The sequence below is a fragment of the Humulus lupulus genome, chromosome 8, assembly GCF_963169125.1.
Source record: "Humulus lupulus chromosome 8, drHumLupu1.1, whole genome shotgun sequence".
NCBI lineage: Eukaryota > Viridiplantae > Streptophyta > Magnoliopsida > Rosales > Cannabaceae > Humulus > Humulus lupulus.
This window is the reverse complement of record NC_084800.1, coordinates 74525730-74553422: the sequence shown is the minus strand read 5'-3', so window position 1 is coordinate 74553422 and position 27693 is coordinate 74525730. Positions and strand designations below refer to the sequence as shown.

General features: G+C 35.6%; 2 protein-coding genes across 6 annotated transcripts; one reads left to right on the top strand and one right to left on the bottom strand.

The window, feature by feature from the left end:
• Window positions 1-76: 76 nt before the first annotated feature.
• Window positions 77-12172, bottom strand: LOC133797814 (transcriptional activator DEMETER). 4 transcript variants are annotated; one of them, XM_062235877.1, is made up of 23 exons: window positions 11935-12172; window positions 11220-11528; window positions 10026-10792; window positions 7791-9542; window positions 7585-7704; window positions 7378-7497; window positions 6927-7301; window positions 6419-6509; window positions 4999-6337; window positions 4616-4695; window positions 4402-4486; window positions 4173-4264; window positions 4030-4098; window positions 3870-3906; window positions 3702-3784; window positions 2706-3140; window positions 2543-2579; window positions 2396-2453; window positions 1956-2095; window positions 1788-1853; window positions 1351-1465; window positions 1219-1257; window positions 77-598 (listed from the first exon to the last, which is right to left on the bottom strand). In XM_062235877.1, exons 3-23 carry the CDS (start codon window positions 10729-10731, stop codon window positions 483-485), a joined length of 5955 nt encoding a protein of 1984 aa, XP_062091861.1. In that variant the 5' UTR covers window positions 10732-10792; window positions 11220-11528; window positions 11935-12172; the 3' UTR covers window positions 77-482. The 4 variants fall into 4 exon arrangements, with proteins under 4 accessions (XP_062091861.1, XP_062091862.1, XP_062091863.1 ...); XM_062235878.1 differs by having other exon boundaries at window positions 11229-11528; XM_062235879.1 differs by having other exon boundaries at window positions 6927-7289; window positions 11935-12171.
• A 4535-nt stretch (window positions 12173-16707) lies between these two features.
• LOC133797813 (uncharacterized) lies at window positions 16708-22915 on the top strand. Of its 2 annotated transcripts, XM_062235875.1 has the most exons (8): window positions 16708-17028; window positions 17107-17165; window positions 18857-20156; window positions 21484-21725; window positions 21805-22020; window positions 22086-22178; window positions 22261-22365; window positions 22444-22915. In XM_062235875.1, exons 3-8 carry the CDS (start codon window positions 18872-18874, stop codon window positions 22786-22788), a joined length of 2286 nt encoding a protein of 761 aa, XP_062091859.1. In that variant the 5' UTR covers window positions 16708-17028; window positions 17107-17165; window positions 18857-18871; the 3' UTR covers window positions 22789-22915. The 2 variants fall into 2 exon arrangements, with proteins under 2 accessions (XP_062091859.1, XP_062091860.1); XM_062235876.1 differs by lacking the exons at window positions 21484-21725; window positions 21805-22020; window positions 22086-22178; window positions 22261-22365; window positions 22444-22915 and adding an exon at window positions 21304-21458 and having other exon boundaries at window positions 18857-21201.
• The last annotated feature ends 4778 nt before the right edge of the window (window positions 22916-27693 follow it).

Here is a 27693-nt window from a genome sequence, read left to right as displayed (position 1 = left end):
AGATAACTATATATATTTTTTTCTCAATGCGAGAGATAATAAGCACGTATGATATTGCTACGCATTGTTATCTTTAACACACCGGCCATGTATTATGAACTCAATTCTGCTTATTCGTACATCATTTGATATTTTGTTTAGGATGAATCAAAACTACTCAATTATTTCCTCTCTTTGGGAAGTGACAATGGCTAGATAATGAAAATGTGCTTTGCTTAGCAAAGTTGAAACAATAACAATGTTTATCTAGTCTTATACAAATTACTTCCCACTTATTTTGGGCTATCAGCATGTTGAAAATGCTTTGTGCTCCCTGCTGGCCAAGATGTGGCAAATTCATTTCAGGTTAGAGGAAGAATGGTTGTTGATGTACAACAATCTGTTAGTTGACCTATTGTACCCTGTCAGTAGTCTTATCTGTTTTGTGCAACAGACGTTTATTTTATACAGGCTGCTGGTAACCATCTGTCGCTCAGTCTCTTTCATCTTTTGTCATCATTTTTTGTCTTGATCAACTTGCTTGCGGGGAAATGCAATCTGGCTATCAAAGGTCGAGGTGCCCTAGTTGTCAGGTCAAATCCTCTCACACAAACGAATCCTGCAAATGAATTTCCGAACATTTAACATGTGTTAATTAATTGACTGTTGATACTCCTTAAAATACTTTTCTGGTAGAACCATTGCAACCTAAACTTGCATTATATTGGGCTTTGCATGGCTCTAGGGATAGCAAAGTGATTGCTCATGTTATGGACAACAGGTAGTTGGTTGGGACTTGGGAGTGCATTGGGTAGAGCATACCACACTTAGGCAAGCTTTATGTGGGATCACAATCTTGTGGTATCTGATATGATATTGCACATAGGAGTCATTAATGTTAGCAGTCATTCCTTAAAAAGATTTAACTTTTTTTTTGATATAGTCAGCACATGTGGTGCTCTTAAGAAATAAATAAAGACATCCCAGACCTCCAAGTTTACTGCATCCTAGCTTCAATGGCTTGATGAGAAACTTAACGATAACAAGAATGTTTTAACTAGTGTGTTTTAAGGTTGTTACTTAATAGTTTAGATCTTCATCAAAATCCTATCGATACTTCATTCTTATACCTTCTTAGTATGCCAAGTTGCCCATCCATGCTCCAGTAACTATGATAACTTTCTAAATGTTACTAAAGAAAATAGTATAATGACCATAGTTGAGAGTAGTAATATGTACCTTTCCAGAAGCAGAACTGAATTCCTTCTGTTGATAGGCCTGATACATATTTTGTTTATTGTTTGTCAGTAACTTTTATCTTTTCATTTTGGAAAATTAAGCAATAATGTTTATAAACATGTAATACAATACCTTTGAAAATTGTTGATACGGAGGTTCCAAAGTATACCATCCTTCTTGGTAAATTCCATATCCATTCTCTAGGAACACTGATTGGATTTAGACTTGAATCATGATCTGCAAATACCTGCAAGATGATACAATTGGACAAAAAGATGAATGCTCGTTTGTCTCACAACTCACTAGGGTAAGCAAACAAATATGATTGTTCAATTAGCTGGGTAGAATGGGTGCAGGGCAGGTAACCTAGCCCCATCAAGTAAACATACATAAATCTAATATACCAAAATTATGCGTGCGACTCTTCTTTTGTGCTTAAGAAATATGTTTTTCTATATATATTCAATTCATACTAATGTATCTATACAATAGTGTGTAGCAAGCAGTTTTTTTTTTCTTTTTTTCTTTTGAGGGAGGTAAGAGTTAACATATTTTACTTGGACACTTACCTCATTAACTTGAAAGTATGTGCCATTAAGTGGGAAGCTTCCTCTCATTGCTGTTCTACAAGGTATCTGGAGCGAAGTCATTTAAAACATCAGTAAGCAATTGAAAGTAGTCTATTTGTGTTGCTTTTGGAATTGTATATGTATGTTATGAATAAGGTATTTTCTTACCAAAATTGTCCCTCTCACGGTTTGCGAATTTGTTTCTCTAATACTATTGCATGAAAAACATGTCTTCTCATCACATAATTTGTCTGGTTGTTGGGAACTGCAACTTCTTTCTGATGGTTGAATGCAATTTGCAGTCTCACCTATCAATGTGTGCCAAAATAAAAGCAGTATTAATTGCCAAAGTATATAAATATTATAAATATTTTCATAGATAACGGACAAAAGCTACGCTATCCACTTATCTGTAACTTGATTTTGGCTGTTGATATACTATGTCATGACTGTTGATTAGTCCAAGTGTTTTATTTATATATTTATTTTTTGGGGGTGGTGGGAGGAATTTTGGAGTTTTGAGTGGTCCAGGGTAAATCTTTCTTTTGTTCCCTTTTTTTTCGTCTAAATTTATTTGCAATATTAGGAATATTATACTTTGTACATACCTGGTGTCCATATAGCAAGAAGATAAGGGCTTGGGTCATCTGGTTCTCGTTTGTCAAGCTGTTAAAAACAATGTAAATGCTCAGTTGAAATGAGTAGCATGGTTGATATAGTTAAATTAATAATTCCAGAGATAGAAATTAACTAACCCGTTCCAATAAAGGGTGTGAATCTGGTAGTTCATACCTGCATTAGATCATTTTGTTGAGAATTTAAAATGTACACATTTTTTAAGAATCTCTGTAATTGTAACTTGATTGGCATCTGTAAGCTACGAACCATTTGAGTATGTTTTTATAGTAATGTACTTACACTTGGTGTTCCGTTCGAAGTCTACTGACATTCTTTAATTTAGGTATAGGGATGGAGGCGGCTTCTGGATTCAAGGCAACTAAAGCCTTGGACATGTCACCCTCTTGGAGCTCCATATTCTTTTGCAGGTAGTTTTGTAAGGTTTCTGTGAACTCTTCAATGTTGAGTTTTATGGTTGGAATCTCATCAGGGTCCTCATAAAAGGAGTCCTCAATGTCACTTTGTGACACCTCTATGCATTCTTGCTCTGGTGTTGCAGGCTCTTCAATGATTGGTTCACACTTCTCAGTTTTAGAGCCAACTTCTATGAGTGAATTGTTCTCTGGTGGAGGTAGTAGTGCAGGATTCATAACTACAGCAGGACTGTTAGCTTGTGTAGGAACATCGGAGGTCACAATTCTTTTCTCTTCTGGGCCTGGTAGGGCCAGTCTTGCACTGCATTAGACATAATTCATATTAGTCTTAATGTTAATGATTGATAGTCGTGCATATCACAAAATTCAACAATTTTGAGAAGAAAAAAGAATGGATTTTTTCTCCTTCTTAAAAATATAAATAAAATCTAATTTATTAGATGCTTTTCATTTATTCCATTTCCATATTCAATTTGGTTGGAGGTTTCAAATATTATTTGGGCCGCAGTTATTGCATGGCAAATACATTTCATTATGATACATGTAGATCTTTAAGCCCATGGTCTGTTAGGCTGTTCCTCATAGTTCCTGGAACTCTTGTGATAATGAAATATGAAATTTACTATAGATAGTACTAACCCCACCTATTTTCTTTCTATCTCTTACTATTTTATGTAACTAATGAACTTCCAGTAGTTCAAACATGCAAGTAGTATGTAGATAACCTGGATGTTGTTGTATATGCCTACTAGCTAAAACATATGAACTTCTGGTTCCAAATAGCTAGTTTGATATTTCTCTCGTTTACTTGTGTTGGTAGTGGAACTAAGATACATAATTGCAGTTTTATAAGGATGTATACCTTGCAAAAGCACTTGCGAAGTGTCTGCATTCTCCTCTCATAGGACATGCATTGCAGTTTGGTTTACTCTTTGTACAGAAGACCTGCGTATGTATATTCATTTAAGGATGAGACTATTTTCCTGGAATAATTCCAATTTAGCTTATGTAGGAATGATTGATAACTAACCTTTCCAAATGTAATCATCTGGTAGTGTAGCTCATATCTGTAGTTGGGGTAGTTTAATGGATTAATAACAACAGCATTTATGGACCAAACAAGATTTTATTCAATAGAGAAATGCATTTCTTAAGAAAAACTTGAATGGTTGAAGGAATTATGAAATTACAGTGTTCGTTGATCAAGTTTGCATAATCTTGGCCAAAGATACTTTTGAATTGTCTCCAGCACCGGATATCTACAGAAGATTCTGGTCAGAAATTCTTTATCTAATATGATACACCTTTTATTTGAAACATACACAATACTTACAGTTCTAGAAGGTGTAATTGAAGTGACTCTGGAAGTGGTTGGAGGGGTACCCAACCCAGTCGTACTGCTATTCTTCCTACATTTGTGTCAACCTTTACAAACATAGAAAATACATATACTAGGTTAGCCAAAAACAAAAGAAAGATACAGAAATCTGATATTATGGTCCTGAGTTAAAATTTCCCCTTCAGCTCTTATAATTTAACAAACACAGCCAAATAGACCTTACCGGGAAAGCAAGATGATGAAGTGTTAAAAGTCGCACACACTCCACACTTTTCAATCCCAGTCCTCGTATGCTTAGCAAGTAATCCCTGCAGCAGATGTTGTAGAGAAAATATACAAAATCAAATGTATGTTACAAATAACCTTGTCCCTGGTTTATGATTTTGACCTTGTCTTGTTATATTTATAAGCAAATTGATATATTTGGAATAACTTACTTTGCTTCATCTGGGGGAACATCTCTTAACCATTCAAGGTCAATGCTTCCATGATCTTTGACTATGCGGTTTAGGAATTCCTGCAACATTGTGAAACAATTTTTAAATTCAAGGATGCCTCAATCTTGAAATAAATTCTAGGGTTTAAAAAATTAATAAAAGCAAATTTTTGCATAAAGAAAAAACCAAAAGGATATATAGGTGTGTTGCAAACTTCTAATCAGTGATGTTTAGATCAATTCCTATTACTTTTGAACCCTAGAAGTTGTTCTAGTGTATGATTCTTTGATGCTGATATTCTTCACTTTATTTTATACAATTGGGATATAATTCTTATATTTACACATTACAATGAGTGGCAGTGTACAAGGGTAAGGAAAAACCTTGATTCGTTCTGCTAGCATGTTGTTCATTCCTCGTTCTTTGATGGCATCAGAAATATCTTTAACATTAGCTGTTCTAATCGCTTCATAGTCAATTGAATCCAGTGCATCTTTTCTTTTTTCTTTTTTGTCTCCACTGGTCTCTGCCTGCTGTCTTAAAATGTCCCAGTCAACTTCATTCTTGTTTTGACCTGTAGCATTGCCTCTTTTTGCTTTTGAAGTTTTTGTACGTGCACCATTTTGAGTATGGTCTGAACTTGGCTCCGCCAACTTATTCTCTTTCTCTATCTGGATACTTACTGCAGAAATACTATCCCCAGCTTCAAAAGCTTTACCTGTGAGTTTATTGACATGTGGGACAGTCCCCTCAGTTGTGTCAGAAAATTTTACAGGGTTTGTAAGTGAAGTGCTTTCTGCTTGAAACATGTCATTCTTCAAATGCTGATAATTGTTGCAAGAAGACCGACTGTATTCAATGTTTGATTGAAGTGCTTCTTGGGCTGTTAATTGTGAGCATAATAATGCACAAGGGTCAGCTGATGGTGCTTTTTGAGACTTCCAAACTTGATTCTGTTGCTCAGAGTTGTCACCGAGACGTTCAGCTTGTTCTTTACACCTTGGGGTTTTGGAAACTGTATCTGGCCCCTTTACAGATCTGGAACCAGTTGAATGCCAAGATGACGTGCTTTCTTCACTGAAGCTTTCAAAGCAACATACTTCTGGTGCTCTTGGGTCAGTTGTCATAAACAACTCATCATTTCCAGAATGGGGAGCTGGTTGCATGTACAGATAGTCTGCATTGTTTGTATAAGGGAAATCAGGATGTTTCATTGAATAAGAGCTCTTGTATTTCTCAAATACTGTACATCCATTTACACGATCATAAACTTCCTGGACTGTGGCACTTTTTTCCGCCAATAGATAATCTGTTAAGGATGAAACTTGGGTGTTGCTAGGCTTCCATCCAGTACAAGGATCTTCTGCCTCTGAATTTGAGCCTGAACAGGATCTGATTCCTCCAGCGACTTGAGTGATTGAGGAATCAAATGAATTTTGGGACAATATGATTTCTTCTTCTGAACTTTGGCTTTGTGCGTCTGTCAAGTTTTTTTTGGTTATTGCTATATTATCTCTCCATTGACCCTCAGCAGATTGATTGGGTGCCCTGTTTTGGCCATTGATTTGTTCTCTTGAGTCTTCGTGCCATTTGATGGTGTCATTTAGATTCGGTATGGGGATTGTTGCTTCTTTACTTATTATTACTGTGTTGACCTTATCCTGTGTGTTATAGCCTGTCGACTTAAGAGGAAATCGTGCAGCCAGAGACATAAAGGCAGAGCTGCGGTAAAGGATACAAATTGCTTTTATTGAACATTTTATGCCATTTGGTTAAAAAATAATTATATGTTATTGAGTCTACCTTGAAAGATGGTCTGAAACATTTTGAGTAAGGAAGACTCCGATGACTGAATCTACAACTGATCCTTTCCACCGAGAGAAACGTCTATCTCCTGCAAAGAGACATACTTGGTTAGTTGCTGAAATCTATACTGTTTTATAGCTGCATATAAGGCTTTGTGGAAAAAAATGGTAACTTGGTTATGTATCCATCAATTACAAACATGCATAGCTATTGAAACAACAATTTGCCTTTTTTTTTGAAATGAAGCTGATCAAATTACTATAAAATCTACAGTATAGTGTGAGGTCCGGTTCAATTTAACTTCATTGTACTTCATAAGATTTGTAGTATGCAAATGATCATAATGATGAATTTTTGGTGCTTTCTAGAATTCTTTCTGAACTAGGAGAGTACTTTAAACATTATTACATATATATTTTTTATTGGACTTTTTAAAAAAAAAAAAAAACATTAAGGGTTCCTTTTTATTATTATTAAATATAGAAAAAAATGTAAGAAAGTGTACCTTGAACTAGATGCATCCGAGCAATGAAAGAATCAACTCTCCCACTGAACACTTTCCTTTCCTCTTCCCACCACTTCTCCTTTTTTGTATCTGTTCCTTCCAGGTCTTCACTTCCTTCCTTGCCCATCAAAAGATTCCAAATCCTGTTTGTTTCTGGATCAAGGTCTACTTTAGGTCGTGGTTTACGTTTCTTGATAAACTCAAAACCCCCATAAGGAACAACTGCACCATTTCCTTGGTACAAGACAAGTGCATTTTGGTCTGGATTTTGTAATCCACTGCTGCTTCCATTGAGGTTAAGGCTCTGAAATTTGTATATGACTTCGTCTATTGCTGTGAGTTGTACTTGTTTCTTCTTTGGACCTACATAAAAAACTTGATAGAATTTTAGGGTTCTTAAGTGAGCATATTCAAATCACCATTTAAGTATATTGTTAAACAAGAGCCATACCTCTTTTTTTGGGCAAGGGTTCCTGTATTGTACTCAATACTGACAAAGTTGAATTTATTAGAGGGGCTTTTAAAGTGATTTCGTCTATTTCTGTGAGTTGTACTTGTTTCTTCTTTGGACCTACATAAAAAATTGATAGAATTCTAGGGTTCTCAAGTGAACGTGTTCAAATCACCATTTAAGTATATTGTTAACCAAGAGATATACCTCTTTTTTTGGGCAAGGGTTCCTGCATTGTACTCAATACTGACAAAGCTGAATTTATTAGAGGGGCTTTTACATTGACTTCGTCTATTGCTGTGGGATGTACTTGTTTCTTCTTTGGACCTACATAAAAAATTGATAGAATTTTAGGGTTCTTATAGTAACATATTAAAATCACCATTTTAAGTATTGTTAAACAAGAAATATACCTCTTTTTTTGGGCAAGGGTTTCTGCACTGTACTCAATACTGACAAAGCTGATTGTATTAGAGGGCCTTTTTTAGTCTGCTTAATCTCTGACATGCTAGCATAACAAGTTTGAAATACTTGGGCATTTCCAAGTGTGGTGGACGTTTTAGGAAGGGATGAGAGATGTTTACTCTCTTCAACTGTGGCTCCAGTGGAAAGGCTGTTAGCATGATACTGGGCCCTTGCAGAACCTGTCTGTCCTGTTTGTGAATGTTGCCTGGATAAAATTTGGAGATATGGTATGTTATGCTCTGAAGGGGTAGAGTGATCATAGCTGTTAATGTTGACCATGCTGATTTCATTAGTTTCTCTCTCTGCAGTTCTGCTGAATTGAGTATCCAATAATGTGCAATTCTCTTTTGATTTCAGTCCACTTGCATTGACATTGTGCGCTCTTGTTGTTTCAACATTTCCCAAACCCTCAGCTGCTTTGACATTAGAAGGCGTGTCTCTGCAGTCATCCCCAATTTTCTTTTTCTTAGGAGTTTGTGAAATTCCTGAGCAGATCTCATATATTCCTCGGTACAACAATGTACTGGCATCCATATGATTTGTAGTTGAGAGATGTGCATGTTCAGTGGTGTGGCAATGATCTCTTTTTGACCCCCTTGCTTCATTGGAGGAGGGAGTCTTTGGAATTGGCTGAGGCATAGCATGCTTTGTTGGTTCTGTAATCTTCTGAAGGTTTTCACAATTATCGCTTCTTTGAACTCTATCTCGGACTATTGCTTCTGCACATGTTTGTTGCTGTTTCAGAATGTATTCATCTTCCTTTCTCTTTAGCTGTTGATCAACATTTCTGTTTATTTCATGTCTTCCAGCTTCATTGAAATTTTTCACATGCATATCTTTTGTTGAATCAAACAGAGCAACAGTTGCTTGACTGTCAAATGGACGGACATTGCCATTTGGCATTTGATTCATGAAATGGTTTTCTACCATCTGTTCAACAGGTATGCCACTTTGCATGGATGGAGTTGTATCCCTTGCATGATTAATTCCATTACATAGCTCTGTTGCTTGATAGTCCAGGGTAACACTTGGAGCTTTTCCATTCATGTTGTGCATCTCCTGCTGCGTCACTATATTGCCCAGATTTGCATCTCCAATCTTTTCCAAATCAAAATTTAATACTTTCTTGCTACTTTTTTTGGGCAATGCAGTGTTAGGATTTCTAGTCTCTTCCAACATATCCACCGTTTGAGATGTTGACTCCTTTGGAACATTTTTGCGTACATATTTCCTCTTTGGTTGCTTAGGTTCTGTATTTTTTGGAACTGAAGGCTTTCGGCCCCTTTTTGGTTTGCCTTCTACAATTACCTTGGGCCTGTGTTTTCTACGTTTTGGTGGTTTCTGTTGTGGTGTCTCATTCAGATCAATGCCCAGGTCAGTTATATAGTCTTTATTTTCCTTGTATGGTGTAGAAATGGCAGTGGACGATGAGTCGACAATCTTTTGTAAGAGTTCATCACCATGTAGTTGAATTGCTTCGTCTTCTCTGCATTCAATTAGATTCTTTGTTGTGTCTCTTTCCTGACTTGGGGTTTCATCTATGGCGGACTTTAGTAATGCAGACCGCTGGTTCTCCGATGTAACATGATTTGGTGTTACTGGTGTGAAATGAGGCGAGTTGACAACATTTGTGAGAGCATTGGAGTTACGTGGTGAGTAATTCAAATCATAGCCTGGCTTGCACGGTGTGGAGAGGTCATCTGCAGAGATAGTTTTGTTCATCAATATGGTTATACATATTTACCGAGTATATATATTTGAACTCAGTTATGGGGATACTTTATGCCATCTTATAGAAATGCTATAATTTATCTAGGTTTTCATAACATCAACATTGGTATATTGTTAATCTATAGCTCATTATATCAATGTTTAGCATCTAAACAAGAAATCTTGAAAAGATCATAGATAGGAGTGCTCATGTTATTAATTTGTATCTACTTTTCTAGTCATTTCATATGGGTTCATTAATTTGACTATTTTGATAGTTTTAATTGCACGAGGGAATGATAATCACTAGAGACAACTGAATACAGGAGCTTGATTTCATTCAAATTAAAAGGGAATTCCTTACATAATTCAATGCGTTGAAATGAATTTTTTTTTTTGTTGAGAAAAGTGCCTCGATAATTTTCAAATGGAAGTTAAACAATTAGGCACTCAACAATAACAAAAATACTTACAGCTGAGTGTCTGGGGTAAGCTGCCACCATAATTCAGTGGGTTGGAACTTGAACATTCACTCTGTTCTCTGATTAACAGATTAGCAGTGTTGGAATCAGTCCAACTTTTCCCCACTTGCCAATGTGAATTGCCAATTTCAGTTCCCTCTGCTATGCTGCTGATGAACCCGGCACCAATATTGAAACCACCTGAGCCATAATCCTGTTGGATGTTGATCATTTGATGTGGTGGTTGTGGCAACACAGGTCTTTCTGCTGCCATTTCTACAAGTCTTAAAAGCGAGGTGTTTGACGATGGGACTTCAGCTCCCCCATGTTGTAACAGTTGCATGAACGATAAATTATTATTCAAGCCTACAAAATCCTCAGGTAAAGACTGTTGATGAGAACCATCTCTGCCATTAGTCCTCAGGTTATTCTCTGTTGGATGTCCATCTGAATGTCGAAAATACCCCATATTTTGGCTCACTTGTGAATTTGCATTGAAAATTTGAGCCAAACAATCAAAATTTGATGCATGTCTTCCTGTAATTGATGCCAATTCTAGTGAATTTACTGGGTCCTGATGTCTTCCTTGTTGGATATCTGAGATTGCAATAGATCCCAAAATAGGGGGCTTCTCTGGAGTTGCTGGCACCCAAGAGCTTTCAAACTGAAACTCTTCTGCTCCTAGATACGGAAACCCCTCTCCAAAATTCAAATTCATCTTTGAATTTCTTGTTTCAGACAAAAAAAGAACCTGACTTGATTGGTTTACGGTTGGAAATCTGTGTTTTAAAAAAAAAGAAAAAAGAAAAAAGAAGCGTACAGCAGCTCAGAATTTTGGAGTTAGTAATTTTTATATATTTTATCACAATTTATAATGTATACCAACCGCAACCAGTAAATTGTTCTCACTAATTTTTATTCAGCAGAATAAAAGAGATTTATCAATATTTTGCAATATATCAATGTAAGGAGCATGCTCAACTAGTTCCCAGCAAGCAAATTACTAGCAATATATAACAAATTCATTTAACGGGTGCTCTCAACATATTGTTTTACAAACCAGAGAAAAAAGGGAAAAAAAAAGATGAGCACTTGAACAACAATCAGACGGTGAAGGAGCTGCAAGGAAAACTGATTTTAGCCCCAAATCAAAACACAAGTCTACAATTATTGTTCATGAAACATTGAGAAGGCAAGAAGGTAAACCTTTCCCACCATGAATGTTCAAGACTTGTAAAAGAGCAGCAACATCGAGGCACTAGCCAGTGGCCGGCGGAAGAGCGGCGGCCGGGGAGTAGGTGGCAGTGGTCAATTGGGAGAACGGTGGCTGGTAGGAAGAATGTGATTGGCTGGAGGAAGAAAACGACGATGATTTGTTGTATATAGATTTGGATTCTTCTTTCACTTTGTTGGGTTCATCGCAATCTTCTTCCACGAGCTAAACTTTTGAAGATAAATAGCAAAATTGAAAATTTTACAGCTTACCCTTCTCTTCTTTAAGCCCATTGCTGGAACCTGTAAAGCCAAATTAAAGAAAACCCATTTCTCAATTACAGAAGATCATGAAGAAGAATAAGAAGCCCCCTACTAATGCTCCCAGATTTTTCTCAACAGCTAACACACAGCTAAATGACCTTTTCTTGCTCAATGGAAAGAAAAAAAAAAACGTGGAAAGCATGAAACGGCAATAGAAAAACTTCTAATTATTGATTCTTTGATTTGAACATGTGAAAAGAAAAACAGGAAAGCCCCTGAGTCTGATTCCCATTCAGATTGAGTAATAATATAACAATAAATCTGATTTGAATGGTAAGATTTGGCAGGAAATTTATACTTTAAAAACAGCATCCAGTTTTGGTAAAAACTCATGAATTGAATCAAATTTTGGAGAAATGCAATTTCAGGGTTTAGCTTAGCTTACCGATCTGGCTCTGAGTCAAGAGGACCCAGATGGGTATCTCAGAAGCTATCAGTCAATGGCGGAATTTTATTTTGTTACAGTCCTTATGGGGAAACAGACTAAGAGAGAGAAAAGGGAGGAGATAGACAATGAGAAAAATAAAAATAAAAACAAAAATAAAAATAAAATAAAAAGAACCAAACCAGATTAGGCTTTTAGATTTTATAAATACATTAAACTGCTGGTCTATCTATCAAAACATTCACCGTTCTAATTGTAATCTCTTTTTGTTTCGGTCAAACTCAATTTCATTTTGCATGAGAGTGCGTGATAGAAGTATTCTTGTCCTACGTTGTTTAAGGATTTCTTCCGTCATATTTGTATATTATTATTCTTTTAAAAATATTATAAACAAATGCGAATTTCACGTGTTTTGAGGGACCTACTTTATGACCCGTGGAGATGACCATCACATCATGAATTCCACATTTTCACTAGCAAACCTATTGATGACTAGTGGGAGGCTGCTGCTTCCACAGATTTTACACTTAATAAATTAATTTTGTTATATTTTTCTTTCGTCATATTTGTATATTATTTATTTAATTTTTTTAAAAGGTATTATAAATATATGTGAATTCCACGTGATTGAGGGACCTACTTTGTGACTCGTGGAGACAATTATCCTGACATGAATTCCACGTTTTCAACTATTGTATGACTAGTGAAAAGTAGCCTCTCCCACAGATTTAATATTTAATAAATTTTTAATTCTTTATGTTTTGCTTTCGTCATATTTGTATATTATTATTTATTTATTTTTATTAAAAAGTATTATAAATAAATGTGAATTCTACCCATTTTATGACCCGTGGAGACGACCTTCCCAACATGAATTCCATGTTTTCACTAGCAAACTCATTGTATGACTAATGAGAGACAGGTGCTCCCACAGATTTTATATTTAATAAATTTCTAATTCTTTATGTTTTACTTTCGTCATATTTGTATATTAGTATTTATTTATTTTTATTAAAAGGTATTAAAAACAAATGTGAATTCCACGTGACTAATGGACTCACTTTATGACTCGTGAAGACAATTATTCCAATATGAATTCCACGTTTTCAACCATTGTATGACTAGTGAAAAGTAGCCGCTCCCACAAATTTTATATTTAATAAATTTTTAATTCTTTATGTTTTGCTTTCGCCATATTTGTATATTATTATTTATTTATTTTTATTAAAAAGTATTATAAATAAATGTGAATTCTACGCTATTGAGGGACCCACTTTATGACCCGTGAAGACGACCTTGCCAACATGAAGTCCACGTTTTCACTAGAAAACCCATTGTATGACTAATGGGAAACAGTTGCTCCCACATATTTTATATTTAATAAATTTCTAATTCTTTATATTTTAATTTCGTCATATTTGTATATTATTGTTTATTAAGATGTATTATAAACAAATGTGAATTCCACGTGACTAATGGACTCACTTTATGACTCGTGGAGATGACTATCCCAATATGAATTTCACGCTTTTACTAGCGAACTCATTATATGACTAGTGAAAGGCACTCGCTAATTTTGTATGTTTTACTTCCATTGTATTTGTATATTATTATTTATTCGTTAAAATGTATTATAAATAAATATGAATTCTACGCGACTGAGAGACCCATTTTATAACCTGTGAAGACGACCATCACAACATAAATTTCACATTTTTACTAGCGAACTCATTGTATGTTTAGTGAAAGGTAGTCGCTCTACTAATTTAACATTTAGTAAATTTTTACATCATATTTTTTTTGTTTGATGTATTATTTAACATTTTTATTATTATCTCCTACCAACTTTTTTTTATTATTATTATAAATATATATATATATATTTTGTATTCGCGTTTATGATGAAATAAAGTTTTAGGTTCAAAATTTAATTATTGTATAACTTGACTAAAGGTTGATACCGATTATAAAGTAATATATTGTCAAGTGATTTTATTTTAATTTAAATTAAAGTTTGGATTGTATTATGATTTTTTTTCTAGTTTTAAATGTTATCAGTGTAGTGAATTGTGATCGGTATATATTATGAAATATATCATCTTACCACCATGCACACATAAAATATTTTGGTATATGTAGCCATATTTCACATCTCAACATATTCTTGTTGTAGTTATGTTTGTTGCTCTTTTTTTTTGGTCGCCAAAATTTCATTTTGCATGAGAGTGCGTGAAAGTATGACTTTAGTATTAGTTTTTTTTATAAATTTCGTCGTATTTGTATATTATTATTTATATTAATAAATATAATATTTTACAATAAAGAAATACTATAAACAAATGCTTGCGTCCATTAATAATTTACTAGATAAAGTGGGCTCTACATGATTCCCGTTATATTTAAAGACTAAAGTGATTATTTAAAGCAATATTTTTTTTCTTTATTAATAAATGCCCAAATATCTCAAGTGATCTATTTTATTATATTACTTTTGAATGCATTATGATATTTTTGGTCTGAATTTAAATGCATTGCTATTAGTGGATGATTGATATATCCTATGAGATTTATCATCTTACCGTGTAAAGAAAATATATTTTGCTGTCTCCACATTCCACATATATACATTATAACTGAATCATAACCATTTTATCAATTGTGAAATAATGCCTTACTTATTTTGTTATTATTATTATTATTATTATTATACCTTATTATAAAACGAATTTGTATGTTAATTTTTTAAGAGTTGTATGGTGTCATATTTAATTATACCATATCTTTTTTTTAATATATATATTTAGTGTGAGAATATTTTCCGTTATAGAATTTGATGTGGTAATATGTCTTCAATGTTTTGGGGTTGGAAAACAATGTAATATTAGTTGTTTCATAAATTTGGATCCAGTACTAAATATTCTCTTTCTTTTACTATCTGTTTTCATTAAGTAATATTTTTATTTTTAAAATCAATAAAGGATTTAAAGAGCTCCATATATATAACTTCACATTTACTAATTAATGGTCTTGTCAGCAAGTAACATTTCTTGTCGCTGTCTCTAGCTCTTTGCCAATAAAGAAGTGTACGTTTAAAATAACTACAATAAATTTCAGTATTGATATTTTCACTGCTTATATATATATACATTATATAAATAGAGAAGTAAGTAATTGTGTGTATTAGTCTTCTTCAATGAATAAAATATAAATAAAGTAAATACCAGGAGGAAACGGTCGGTGTGAAATGAAATAAGTTGGATTTAATAATAATAATACATAAATATTTGACCTTTTTAAGTAGTGAATTAATTAGTTAATTAGTTTATTTAATTAGGTATTATTGTAAAATGGTTCTATGGTATCCCAAAGTCTTGGACGTTGTGTTTACGCTTTTTTTCCCGTGGAACACGATTTTGGGTCGTTTCTTATCGAGTTGATTATGCACGTGACCTCACTGACCAAATAATTGTATCGTCTGAGCTTTTACCAGAACAAGGCCAATATTTTACGAAAGATTCGACCCAAATTAAATAATATTTCTATATTTAAAAAATTAATTATTGACAAGATCTCTTTCGCAGAAACTGTTTTCTTTTAGACTCGAATTGTAAGCTGTATTTAATGCCATTGACTAGCTTGATCGTTAGTTACTTCTGACTACTAATTAAGGTTGTTAAAAGGTGGTAAATTTTCACGGTCGTCTATTAATATAATATATATAATATTAATTGTAAAAATATACAAGTTAATCGAATTAATTTGTACAATTATTATATCGTTAAAAAAAAGGTGTAAAAACAATATTTTCAAACAATATATATTACGGAAGAGTACTACATTTTAGGACCCATTATTGGTAGAGTATGATATATGCTACCACACTCAAATTACATTTTAATTATGAATATTTTTAAGCTGGGATACGCAATATTTAATTATATGATTGAGATTAATTATATGATATAAATTCAGAGTACATTTATTATTACTTGACGGAACTTGTATCAAATTTTAGGAGGGGCCAAATAATGATTTTGGACTATAAAAGTATTTATATGCACCATACACTTTGCGCCGGTAAAAGTTCTTTGGGATTGTGTCGGTAAAAGGCCACGATGTACTCCCGTCGATAATGACACTTTTGCTGACACAAAACATAATGCGTCGGCAATTGTATCTTTTGGCGACGAAAAAATGCACCGGGAAAAATAAGGATGCGTTGGGAAAAAAATTTGTCAAGTTATTTTGGAAAACACTTTTAGCAGCGCAAAATCACGCTGGCAAAAGATGTGTTTTTTAGTGGCACATTTTTGCGCAGGAAAATGTGGATATATGTAGTGACGCATTTTTGCGCCGGTAAATGTTGAGACTTTTGTCGCCGTAATTTTGCGTTAGTAAAAATATTTTTTAAATAAATTTTTTATTAATATTACTAATTTTATTTTTAATATATTAATATTAATTAATAAATTTCAATTTTAATATATTAATAATTATTTAATTTTTTAGTAATATTATTTAATTAGAAATAAAAATAAAATTAAAATTTTACAAATAAATAAAAAAAATATAACTATTAATATTTATTGTCTCCACCAAACATGAAAATATAAAAGTAGTTTAGTAAATGAAATCTCTAATAAATTAAACTTTAAATAAATAAATAAAAAAGTTAAAGAAATGTGTACTGCCCTCCTCATCATCCCTGCCCCCGTGAGCATCATCGTCATCGTCTGGATCCTGTTCTGGTAAGTCGACAGTAAAACCACACTACAAAAAAAAGGTTCAATACCGAGAACATTATACCGACAACATGTCCTCGGTATAGACATTTCATATGCGCGGGACATTTTCGCGGTTCTGAATAGGTTTAGTTGCTATACCGAGGACCTATACCGAGAACATGTTCTCGGTATAGGGTTTATAAATATCACACTCAGCCGCGAAGCCCCTTCTCCTTCCTCTCTGGTTTCTCTGGGTTTTCTCCGAAACCTCCGCCTCCCTCCGCCGATTATAGTCGTTTTCCTCCATAAAAGCTCGGTTTTAAGCCCCAAAATTGCCAAGGGTGAAGGAATTTCTGTGTATTTGTTGAAGGTATGGTTTATTTATTCATTTTATATATATATATATTTATGAAATTGTATAATGATATTTTCTAATTTTTGTTTGAAGGTTGGGTATTCGGTTTTTGTTGGATTATAGGGATTGCTAGCAAGATATTGAAGGCATTGGTAAGTTTTTTTTAATTTTTCTGTATTTTTTTAATTTTTTTTTCAATTTTTGAATAATTTATGTTTTTTTATATAAATAATATAATATTAATTTTAATAAAAATCTGAAATAATTATATTAGATAGAATGTATTTATTTTTAGGTTTTCAAAATAAGTATTAGTAAAAATGATATTAGGAATTAGAAAATTGTTAAATGATTAATTAGTATTTTTTTTAAATAAATTCTATGTTGTGTTTGGTGAATTTTATGTGTATTAAACATATTAGTAAACATATTAAATATTTGAGTGTTAATTTGAAAATTTTGGTGGTAATGTTAGTATGTTGTTGTTGTCAATTTTAATTTTTTTGCTTATGTTAGTAGTAAAAATTCAGATTTTATGAATATTGATGATTAATTTGTTGTTGTTAATTTTTAGTAGAATTTTAATATTTTGGTTAGAAAATTGAATAATTAATAAAATTTAGACTAATAATTATAAATTATATAGTTATTTAAAATGAATTTGTAATGCTCTCTGCATGATCTGGGTCTGGATATTTTTTATGTGTTATTTGCAGGATTTTAAATTTTGGGATAGATGAAAATATAGTCGTTATGCTGCCGAATTTTTTATAGAATTGTAAAATTTAGAGATATTGTGAATATTAGTAGAAGTACTCAATAAAATTTCTAATTTAATAAATAGTGAATTGATAAGTAAAATCATTTATTTTAAAATTAAGATTAAAAAAATTAACATTAACATTATGCAACTAAATTTTAATAAAAATAAACATTAATTAAATAATTTAAGTAATAATTAAATCCTAAAGTAGTTAAATAAATTTTAAACAAATCTTAGAATTTTTTTTTAAATTAATCAAACTATTCAATAAAGCATAAGTAAAATATGTAATTTAATAAATACTAAATTAATATGTAAAAAAATAATATGTGTTAGTTCTGATTAAATAAAATTAACAAATATATTATTAGAAAACCATTATTAAAATTAAAATTAAAATTAAAAAAATTAAATTTAATATTTGTTAGTTTTAATCATTATTAAAATTAAAATTAAAAAAATATGTTTTTAATATTATTTGTTAGTTGTTTTTAATTTTTCTGTATTTTTTTTAATATTTTTTTTCAATTTTTGAATAATTTATGTTTTTTATATAAATAATATATTTTAAAATTAAGAATAAAAAAAATTAACATTAACATTATGCAACTAAATTTTAATAAAAATAAAAATTAATCCTAAAGTAGTTAAATAAATTTTAAACAAATTTTAGAAATTTTGTTTAAATTAATCAAACTATTCAATAAAGCATAAGTAAAATATGTAATTTAATAAATACTAAATTAATATGTCAAATTTAAATAAGTTTAATAATATTTACACTGAAATATATTATAGTTAGATATCATAAAACAACATAATTAACTTCAAAAAGCATAAGACATTAAAAAAACATATTTAATTATATTTGCTTTTTTCTTTGGTAATAAGAAATTATTACCAAAGATATAATAGTATTATTATCACATAGTGATAATATTATATTTTTTTAGTGTTCATCACAAGAAGCCTTAGACCCGTTTAGAGAGGGTGAGTCATTGAAGACTCTTACATTTGCCTCTCTCTGAATTAGGACACACACAAATTGATTGTAAGTTTGATGATTAGTGTTCCGTGCAGTGCTACATTCATACAATGTCGATCGACAAGAGTTGGATTAATTTGACAGATCGATTATCCGATGAGTATGAGGCTGGTGTGATGGATTTTCTCCAGAGAGCCCGGCAGTGCGTTGACTCAAGGGGATTGGTGAAATGTCCGTGTAGGAGGTGTGTCAACGTTGAATTTCAGACAATTGATGTATTAGAAAATCATCTTTTTGTAAATGGTTTTCTACGGAAATATACCAATTGGCATTGGCATGGAGAGGATGAAATAATACCAATGAGAGCTCGGATAGATCAAAATGATGAAGATGAGATGATGGATGTTCTCACTGATCTTATGCAAAATGACAATGACGAACAAGCGGAGAATGAGCGCGGTCAAGAGATACCTACAACTGACTACAGGAGTGGGCAACATTATAACGATTTGTTTGCTGAGATCGAGGCTCCATTATTCCCCGGGTGTCAAAATTACACTTCATTGAATTTCCTAGTGAAGTTAATGCATTTCAAAGTGTTGGGAAAAATTCCCAACAAAATATTTGATGGAATGCTGGAGTTGTTACATGATGCATTTCCAGCCCCAAATAAGCTTCCAAAATCGCACTATGCAGCGAAAAGGTTGTTGCGGAAACTTGGATTGGGCTACGAGTCAATCCATGTCTGCAAGCATGATTGCGCACTGTTTTGGAAAGAACATGCTGGAAAAAGCAAATGTCCTGTTTGTGGAGAGGATCGATGGGTGGACAAGAACACCAAGGGAAAGAAAGTGCCTCATAAAGTGATGCGTTATTTTCCTTTAACCCCTAGGTTAATGCGAAAATATGCATCGAGGCACATTGCTCAACATATGAGATGGCATCACGAGCAACGTATAAAAGAAGATGGTGTATTGCGTCATCCTGCTGATGGGAAAGCTTGGAAGGACTTTGACCGAAATAATCCAACATTTGCAATGGAACCCAGGAATGTGCGGCTTGGATTGGCTGCAGATGGATTCAATCCCTTTGGTAATATGAGTCTGTCTTATAGTATGTGGCCAGTAGTGTTGACGACATATAACTTGCCACCATGGTTGTGCATGAGAGAAACTAATTTCATGTTGAGTTTATTAATTCCGGGACCTCATTCGCCAGGAAAAGATTTTGATGTTTTCTTAAGACCATTGATTGATGAGTTAAAAGAATTATGGGTGACTGGTGTACAGACTCGAGATGCAGTCGATGGCAGTTTCTTCACTCTTCGGGCAGCTTTGATGTGGACTATAAACGATTACCCAGCAAGGAGTAGCCTTTCTGGATGGACTGCTCAAGGTTATCATGCTTGCTCTACTTGCAATGTGGCAACACCATCTATTCGTTTACAAAAGAAGGTTGCTTTTTATGGTCATAGACATTTTTTACCAATCAGACATGTCATTAGAAGGGACAAGAAGACATATGGTGTCGTTGAAAAGAGATTACCACCACAGCCATTAACCATGCAAGAAATGTTCACACAAATGAGTTTTATACCTGATTCTCTTCCTGGTAAGCATGTCAGTTATGGCGGCCAAAAAAGAAAGCGTACAAAAGAGCAAGTTGGTTGGCGGAAAAAAAGTATATTTTTTGAGCTCCCATATTGGGCCAACATAATGCTGCGACACAATCTAGATGTTATGCATGTTGAGAAAAATGTGTGTGACAGTTTAGTAGGCACAATAGTTGGGCTGGAGAATAAGACCAAAGACACAGTTAGTGCCAGAGTAGACTTGGAGAAGATGAAGATGAGACCAGAGTTACAGCTGAGGAAGTTGAATGGTCGGATACAAAAGCCTGCGGCCAAATTCACTTTCACTGTTGAAGATCGCCAAAAGTTTTGTCGATTTCTTAAATCAGTGAAGTTTCCAGATGGTTTTGGATCTAACCTAAGGAAAAATGTGATTGACAATGACAATAAGATAACTGGTTTGAAATCGCATGATTGTCACATCATTATGCAACGCCTTTTGCCAGTTGGTGTGCATGCATTCCTAGAGAAATCAATGAGTACAACTATTATTGAGTTATGCACTTTCTTCAAGCTCATTTGTGCGAGAACTCTAAAAGTCTCAGATTTAGAAAAAGTCCAAACTTCAATTGTTGAGATTGTTTGCAAGTTAGAGAATATTTTCCCACCTGCTTTTTTCGATATCATGGTCCATCTACTAATGTTGCAATTGAGGAGGAGAGGGAGGAGGAAATGGAAGAAGAAGAGGAGGAGGAGGAAGAGGAAGTGGAGGAGGAGGAGGAGGAGGTTGAATATGAAGATGATGAAGAGGAAGATGAACACATAGAAACCGATGATGATAGTGAAGATTATTATAGTGATAATTAAGTGGTAATTTTATAATATGTTGAAGTAATTATTTTTAACAATAAATAATTTTATATTGTCATTTTTAACTGATAAATGTAATTTTAATATCGATTAATTTGACAGATATGGCTGATGTTATTGCTCAATCTCACGGGGGTGATGGTGGAGGATGCGATCCTCCACGTGGACCGGCAGATATCCCAGCTGATTGTGAACGAGGTAATATTTTACACATTGATATACTCCTTAAAATTTAACAATTAATCCATATTAATTTTAAAATATTGAATTTGCATACAATAGCGCCTCCAAGTAAACGTGGACGCCATAAGGGATTGAACACGCGGGAAAAGAGGGAACAGTTGGGGCGTCCTCTCCCTCTCGAGTGGGATGTGCGGGGGAGAACATATAAAGAGATCGGAGAGTACAGCTCAAATTTCTCAAGAGAGCTCGGATTACTTGTTCGACAGTACACAGATCCGGACTGTCCTCAATGGTCAAAAGTACCAAATGCCTCGAAAGAAAGAATACTTGCACATTTGGAAGTAAGTAGTTTATGTATTTTTATCTTAATTCTTATTTTATGTTATATATGATATTTACTAATAAATGTTTGTAAATTAGGATGATTTGTTTGATATTGGGCGTACTAGATATGGAGAAGGGCATATGCCTGGGATCTTGAGAGGCATTGATACTTCGTGTGCTAAAAAGTATTCTGACTGGAAGTACGATATTAAAGAGCACTTAACGATTAATGGGCCACAAAATCGTTATGGTGGTTGCACGGATACGCAGTGGCAAAAAGCAATTGATTTTTTCCGTCGCCCAGAAATTACGGTATTAATTTCTTGCTAAACTTAACTATCTTAATTAAATATATTACTAACGATAACTTTTTGCAGAAACGTTCTGTGGTCAACAAGGAAAATAGAAAGAAATTGAAAGAGCTTAGCTATGGAGGTTCTCAGTCAATCCCAGCCTTACGCTATAAAAAGGTTAGTTAATTAATTATTTTTTAGTTTATTTTTCTTATTTACGTTTAATTATTAATTTTATAAAAATATATGTACGTGACAGCGCAATTTAGAGACTGGGCAACTTGAGTCCATCCCGGATAGCTGGATGGATACTCACCATAAATCAGGCACAGGGTGGGTGACAGAGACAGCAAAAAATACTTGGGTACGTTAAGTTTTTTTAAACATTTTTCAAATTTTTAATTGTTTCAAAATTTTAATTACATTATACATTGTATCACAGGAGGAATTGCGTGCATACCGCGACACACAGCAGACACAGGCAACTGATACTGAGAGTTCCACACCAGTTTCGAGTGCGCCTGAAGATGAAGACATATCTTTGGTACAAAATGTCTTCGGAAAACGACGGGGCCACCAGAAAGGATATGGACGTATCCTTAACATAAGGGACCGAACTCCATTTGATTTTCGTCCTTCACAAACTAGAGATGAAGAGTTGTCTGAGATGAGAGAGCGTCTTCGACAGTTAGAGGAGCATGTCCGGACTCATTGTATCACCCCGGGATCTCAATCTGCCCCACCACCACCACCCGATGATCCTGATGTTGGAGCACCGACTCAGTAGGACTTATGTATGAATTTTATTACAATTGACTATTACATTATCATGTTTAAGACAAGTCTTTATTTTAATTCAACGAATACACTCTTATGTTTTTTTTTATATCTTTAATATAAGTGTTTTAATTTTATTCTATTTTCTTATATTTAATTCAAAATAAATAAATAAATAAGGGAATAACAAATATAAAAAAAAATTGGGGACAAGTCTATACCGAGGACATTGTCCTCGGTATATACCACCAAGATGTCGGTATGTACCAGTACGATGAGAAATTGAGGTTTGTTGTACCGAGGACATTTGTCACTTTCTACCGAGGACATTATCCTCGGTAAAACGTATACCGAGAACATTTTGAATGTCGTCGGTAGACGTTTTGTTTTTACCGACGCGGCTGTACCGACAACTTTATACCGACGACATTGTCTCGGTATAAGATATACCGAGGACATTTCGGCTTATACCGAGGACATTTGTTCTCGGTATAGGCCCTGATTTTTGTAGTGCCATGAGCCAATACACCATCCTGCTTCAACAAAGCACTGAGCATGACATCTTGACGTCGTTAACGACTCTCAAGTTTAGTCGTATACTTCTTTAGGTTATGATTTTCTAGCATAATGTCTTGAGTTTGCTGCAAAATAGTGTCCACTTCAGGTGACAATTGCCCAGACATTTGAGAAGTTGACGAAGATGCTGCCCTCTTTGCGCCAATTGCCTTCAACCTAGGCAACCCCCAAACCTTTTCTTATAACGCGAGCGGGGTCCAAGGACATCCGTGACAATATCCATATCAGGCGGGAACTGACCGTCGACATTATCGCCGACACAAGAAGCAGCAGATGATACAGGGGCCGTACTCTGCGATGCTCAACGTTCGGTCATCTTAGTCTGCACAATAAAAATCATGTATCTCGAATTCTAATATAACATTATTTGAAAACCTAACTTATAAATTTTTAATATAACAACATATAAAATATAACTTTATTATCTATCTATCAACATCCTTTCATTAATGACCGCAGACCAATGATTGAAAAAGAATGTAATTAATTTTGTTCTTGTATAAGGGAGCAAGTGGGCTAAAGTTAATTTGGTCATGAGAATCCATATCTAAATAAAAAACATGAAGATATTGTTGATATATACAGTAAGAGCAGTTAATTCCATTAATGGGGAATCTACGTCTCTAAACATATACATCAACTATATTTGTATATTTGTGATTTAGATATGGATTTTCATGAACAAACTAACTTAGCCCACAAGCTCCCTTATACGGGGACAACATTAGTTACATTCTTTTTTTATCTTAGTCCACAATCATTAATCATAAAAATATTGGCGCATAGATTATAAAGATTTAATTAATAATTAATAAATAATTACTGTTTACCCTAAAAACGGCTGCAGATGACGTGACAGGGATTTCTCACACGTGGTTGACACGTGGCACAAGTGCTGCTCGACTATCGACCAAAGGCACATCATTTCGCCAGAGGTTAACTTTTAGATACGACCAGGCTGGTCGTATAACCTGACTTATTTCCTTCTTAAACTGTAATCTTATAACAATTGCGTGGAATATTTCTTCTTATTATCTTGATATGCGATTATTAAGGAAAAATAAGGTACGTTGGCATATGTAATCCTCATTGAGCCTATAAATATACATGAAATAGCGCAAGGAAGGGACTTTTGATTCCTGAATCTTCTTGCTAAGATAGAGAAAAAGAGAGAGCTATAGTGCAATTATCCACCGTTTTATTGTATTTCTTCCAAGGTTGGTGAAACTCAAGAATCCTGGTTCTTTGATCACTGCTTTGAGATTCAATCTTAATAATAGCACTAAGTGGATGTAGGTCATTACCATCTTTTGGGGCCGAACCACTATAAATCCTTGGTGTTTTCTTCTCTGCCATTAGATCATCTTTCTTACTTGCCGTTTTATCTTTTGTCGTATATTTGACTCCGTGTCGTTGGTCAAATCGTGGGTCAACAATCTAGTGCTTTCATTGAGAGTTTGACAAAAAACTGTGAAAAATTCTAATGGCGAAAACATCCAAGAAGACTGGACAGGCTGCTGGCACTACACCATCCCAACCTCCTCCCCCAAATGTGGTTGAGAATGAACCACATTTGGAGTTCGATGAGGAGGAATTAGATTCCGAAACACTGAGGGAAACGATAGGAGTGTTGCAAGATGACTTGGCTAATCTGAGGGCCAATCAGGAGAATGCTGCGAAGCGATGGCGCTGTAGCAAAGGGAAATAGAACTCCAGCACCAAGAGTTGAGTGAGCGGTAGGTGGAAATGGATCGTCGGCAGAGGGATGCCATGGCCGCCCTTGAAGCAGCCATTCAACTGGCTAGGAGTCAAGCTGTACCAGCCTCCCAGCCAGATCAACCACCAAATGTACCACCTCAAAGAGGTCCCAATCCAAGCCCTCTACTCCAGCCAGCAAGCCTTAAAAGGCCAGAGCAGCCGCCTATGGCTCAGGATGAGGTCCTGCCTAGGGATCCTGAGCAGCAGTCTCCAACCCAGGCTGGTCGAGGCAATCCCCAGCGCCCGAGGCAGAATAGGGCAGGGCACCCGCCTTGTAGCCCTAGATGCCCAGGGGACGAAGAGCCAAATCCATCTAGCAGGGGGCAACGTCCTTCTGCCAACAGGAAGAACATCGAGTCAGGCTCTGTGGTCAGGGGCCCCCCACGGCATAACAATGCATGGGGACCCAACGACCAGCGCAGGCCTCCCCCTGACGCTCGGGGAAATGCCAGCCCGAGGAGGAAATAGCGTGAACAGCCGGTCACGCCGTAGTCAGCCACAATTCGGAGATGACCATGACTATAATGAAGCTGATTCCGGCAGAGGAAATGCTGGCCAGAGAAATGAAGAAAGAGGTGGAGCCAGAAGCCCCCCACCTAGAGAAAATAGGCCAGCTAGCCACAACGCTGGGGGGCAACCCAGGCAGCCGAACGTCTTTAGTCGGCAAGGAGCTAGCGAGCAGAGATGAAGAGATGATGATCTGAGGGACGTACTCAACGACCGCCGTGAGAAGCACGACGAGTACGCTCCCCCGGCACCGGTGGCCCCAACAGTCCCAGAAGCTGTTCAGGCTCAGATTGATGCCTTAAACCAGGCGGTACAACAGCTGGTTGAGGGACGAACGTCCCATATCGAGTACGATAGGAGGAGGGGAACCCCCTTTATGCAGAGGATTGCCGCGGCTGAAACCCCCAGTAAGTTCAAGATGCCTACATTACCGAACTTCGACGGGTATGGAGACCTAGTATCTCACGTTAATAAGTTTGAGATACAAATGGACATACAAAAAGTGTCGGAAGATGTCCGCTGCCGGATCTTCCGTGCGACATTGTCTGACACTGCTCAGGAGTGATTCTTCAAGTTCCCTTTTGCTAGTATAGTATCTTGGGAAATGTTCGTGAATGAATTTTACAGACAGTTCTACGCGGGTTGTGTACATCCTTGAGAGGCCAACCAACTGGTCGAGATACGCCAGAAAGGGGGAGAGCCCTTGAAAGAATATGTCTAACGTTTCATGCGAGCAGCAACTAGAGCCAATAGAGTGGGCGATGAAGGTAAGATGATGGCCCTAACTGCTGGGGTGAGGCGTCATTCGCCCCTCTGGAGTAGCCTCAGAAAGCTTGGGGTTAGAAGTACCCAAAAGTTCTTGGATTAGGCTGATCGATATATCAAGCTCGAAGATGCGATTGCCAACGAAGGGAAATCATCAACAAAAAACAAGGGTCCCAAGGAAGAACCCGCCAACGGGTCAGAAAAGCCCAATGACAACGGTAAAGGCAACGAGAATGGCAGTGGTAGGAATGGTGGAAAATGGGCAAACAATGAGCCTTCAACTTCTGAGAGTAAACGCCCCAAAGGCAATCGATACGAGCCAAGATTCACCAACTACACGACCCTTGTTAAAAGCCGAGCTGAAGTCTACCAGGCGGCCAGCTCAAGCGTGCCTTACAAACGACCCGAAGCTATAAGGAAAGATATCTCCAAGAGAGATACGGCAAAGTTCTATCGTTTTCACAATGACTGCGGGCACGATACCAATGAATGTAACCAGTTGAAAGACGAGATTGAGTTCCTGATCAGGCAGGGACATTTGAGAAGATATGTGCGAGCCGCAGGAGGGTCTCAGCGAGAGGCTCAAGGTGGCAATGAGCAGGCGCCTGCATGCCAACATTCACCACCTCTATAGCCAGCTCCTGTGGCAGGCACTTTACTCACCATCTGCGGAGGCCCACATCTTGCAAGAGACAGTGGGAAGGCAAGGGAACAATACACTCGAACCCTACATCACGACCAGGACATCGAGATGATGAGTGTGGAGGATCGAGTACCAAAAAAGGCTCAAACAGAGGAGGAATTGATAACCTTCTCTGAAGATGATGCCCAACACGTGCGATTCCCACACTCCGATCCACTGGTCATAGACGTACAAATTACCAACATGATGGTAAAGAGGGTGTTGGTCGACACAGGAAGTTCAGTTAACATCTTGTACAAGTCTTCGTTGGAAAGAATGAAGCTGTCCGTCAAAGACTTGGAGCCATGAAACCAAACCATTTATGGTTTTTCCGGCGAAGGGCTCGCCCCAATAGGGTCAATTAGGCTTCCAGTTACAGCAAGTACTACACCTGCTAATAGGAAATTACTCACTACTTTCATAGTAGTTGATTATCCATCAGTATACAATGCTGTGATTGGGAGACCAATTTTGGTCGACCTACGGGCCGTCACTTAGATATGGCACCTCGCCATGAAATTCCCAACAGACGCAGGGGTAGGATGCATTTTGGGAAATCAACGGGAAGCAAGGGAGTGTTACAATGCCTCGATCACCAAGGCGAAGAAGGGCGTATCGAGAGATGTT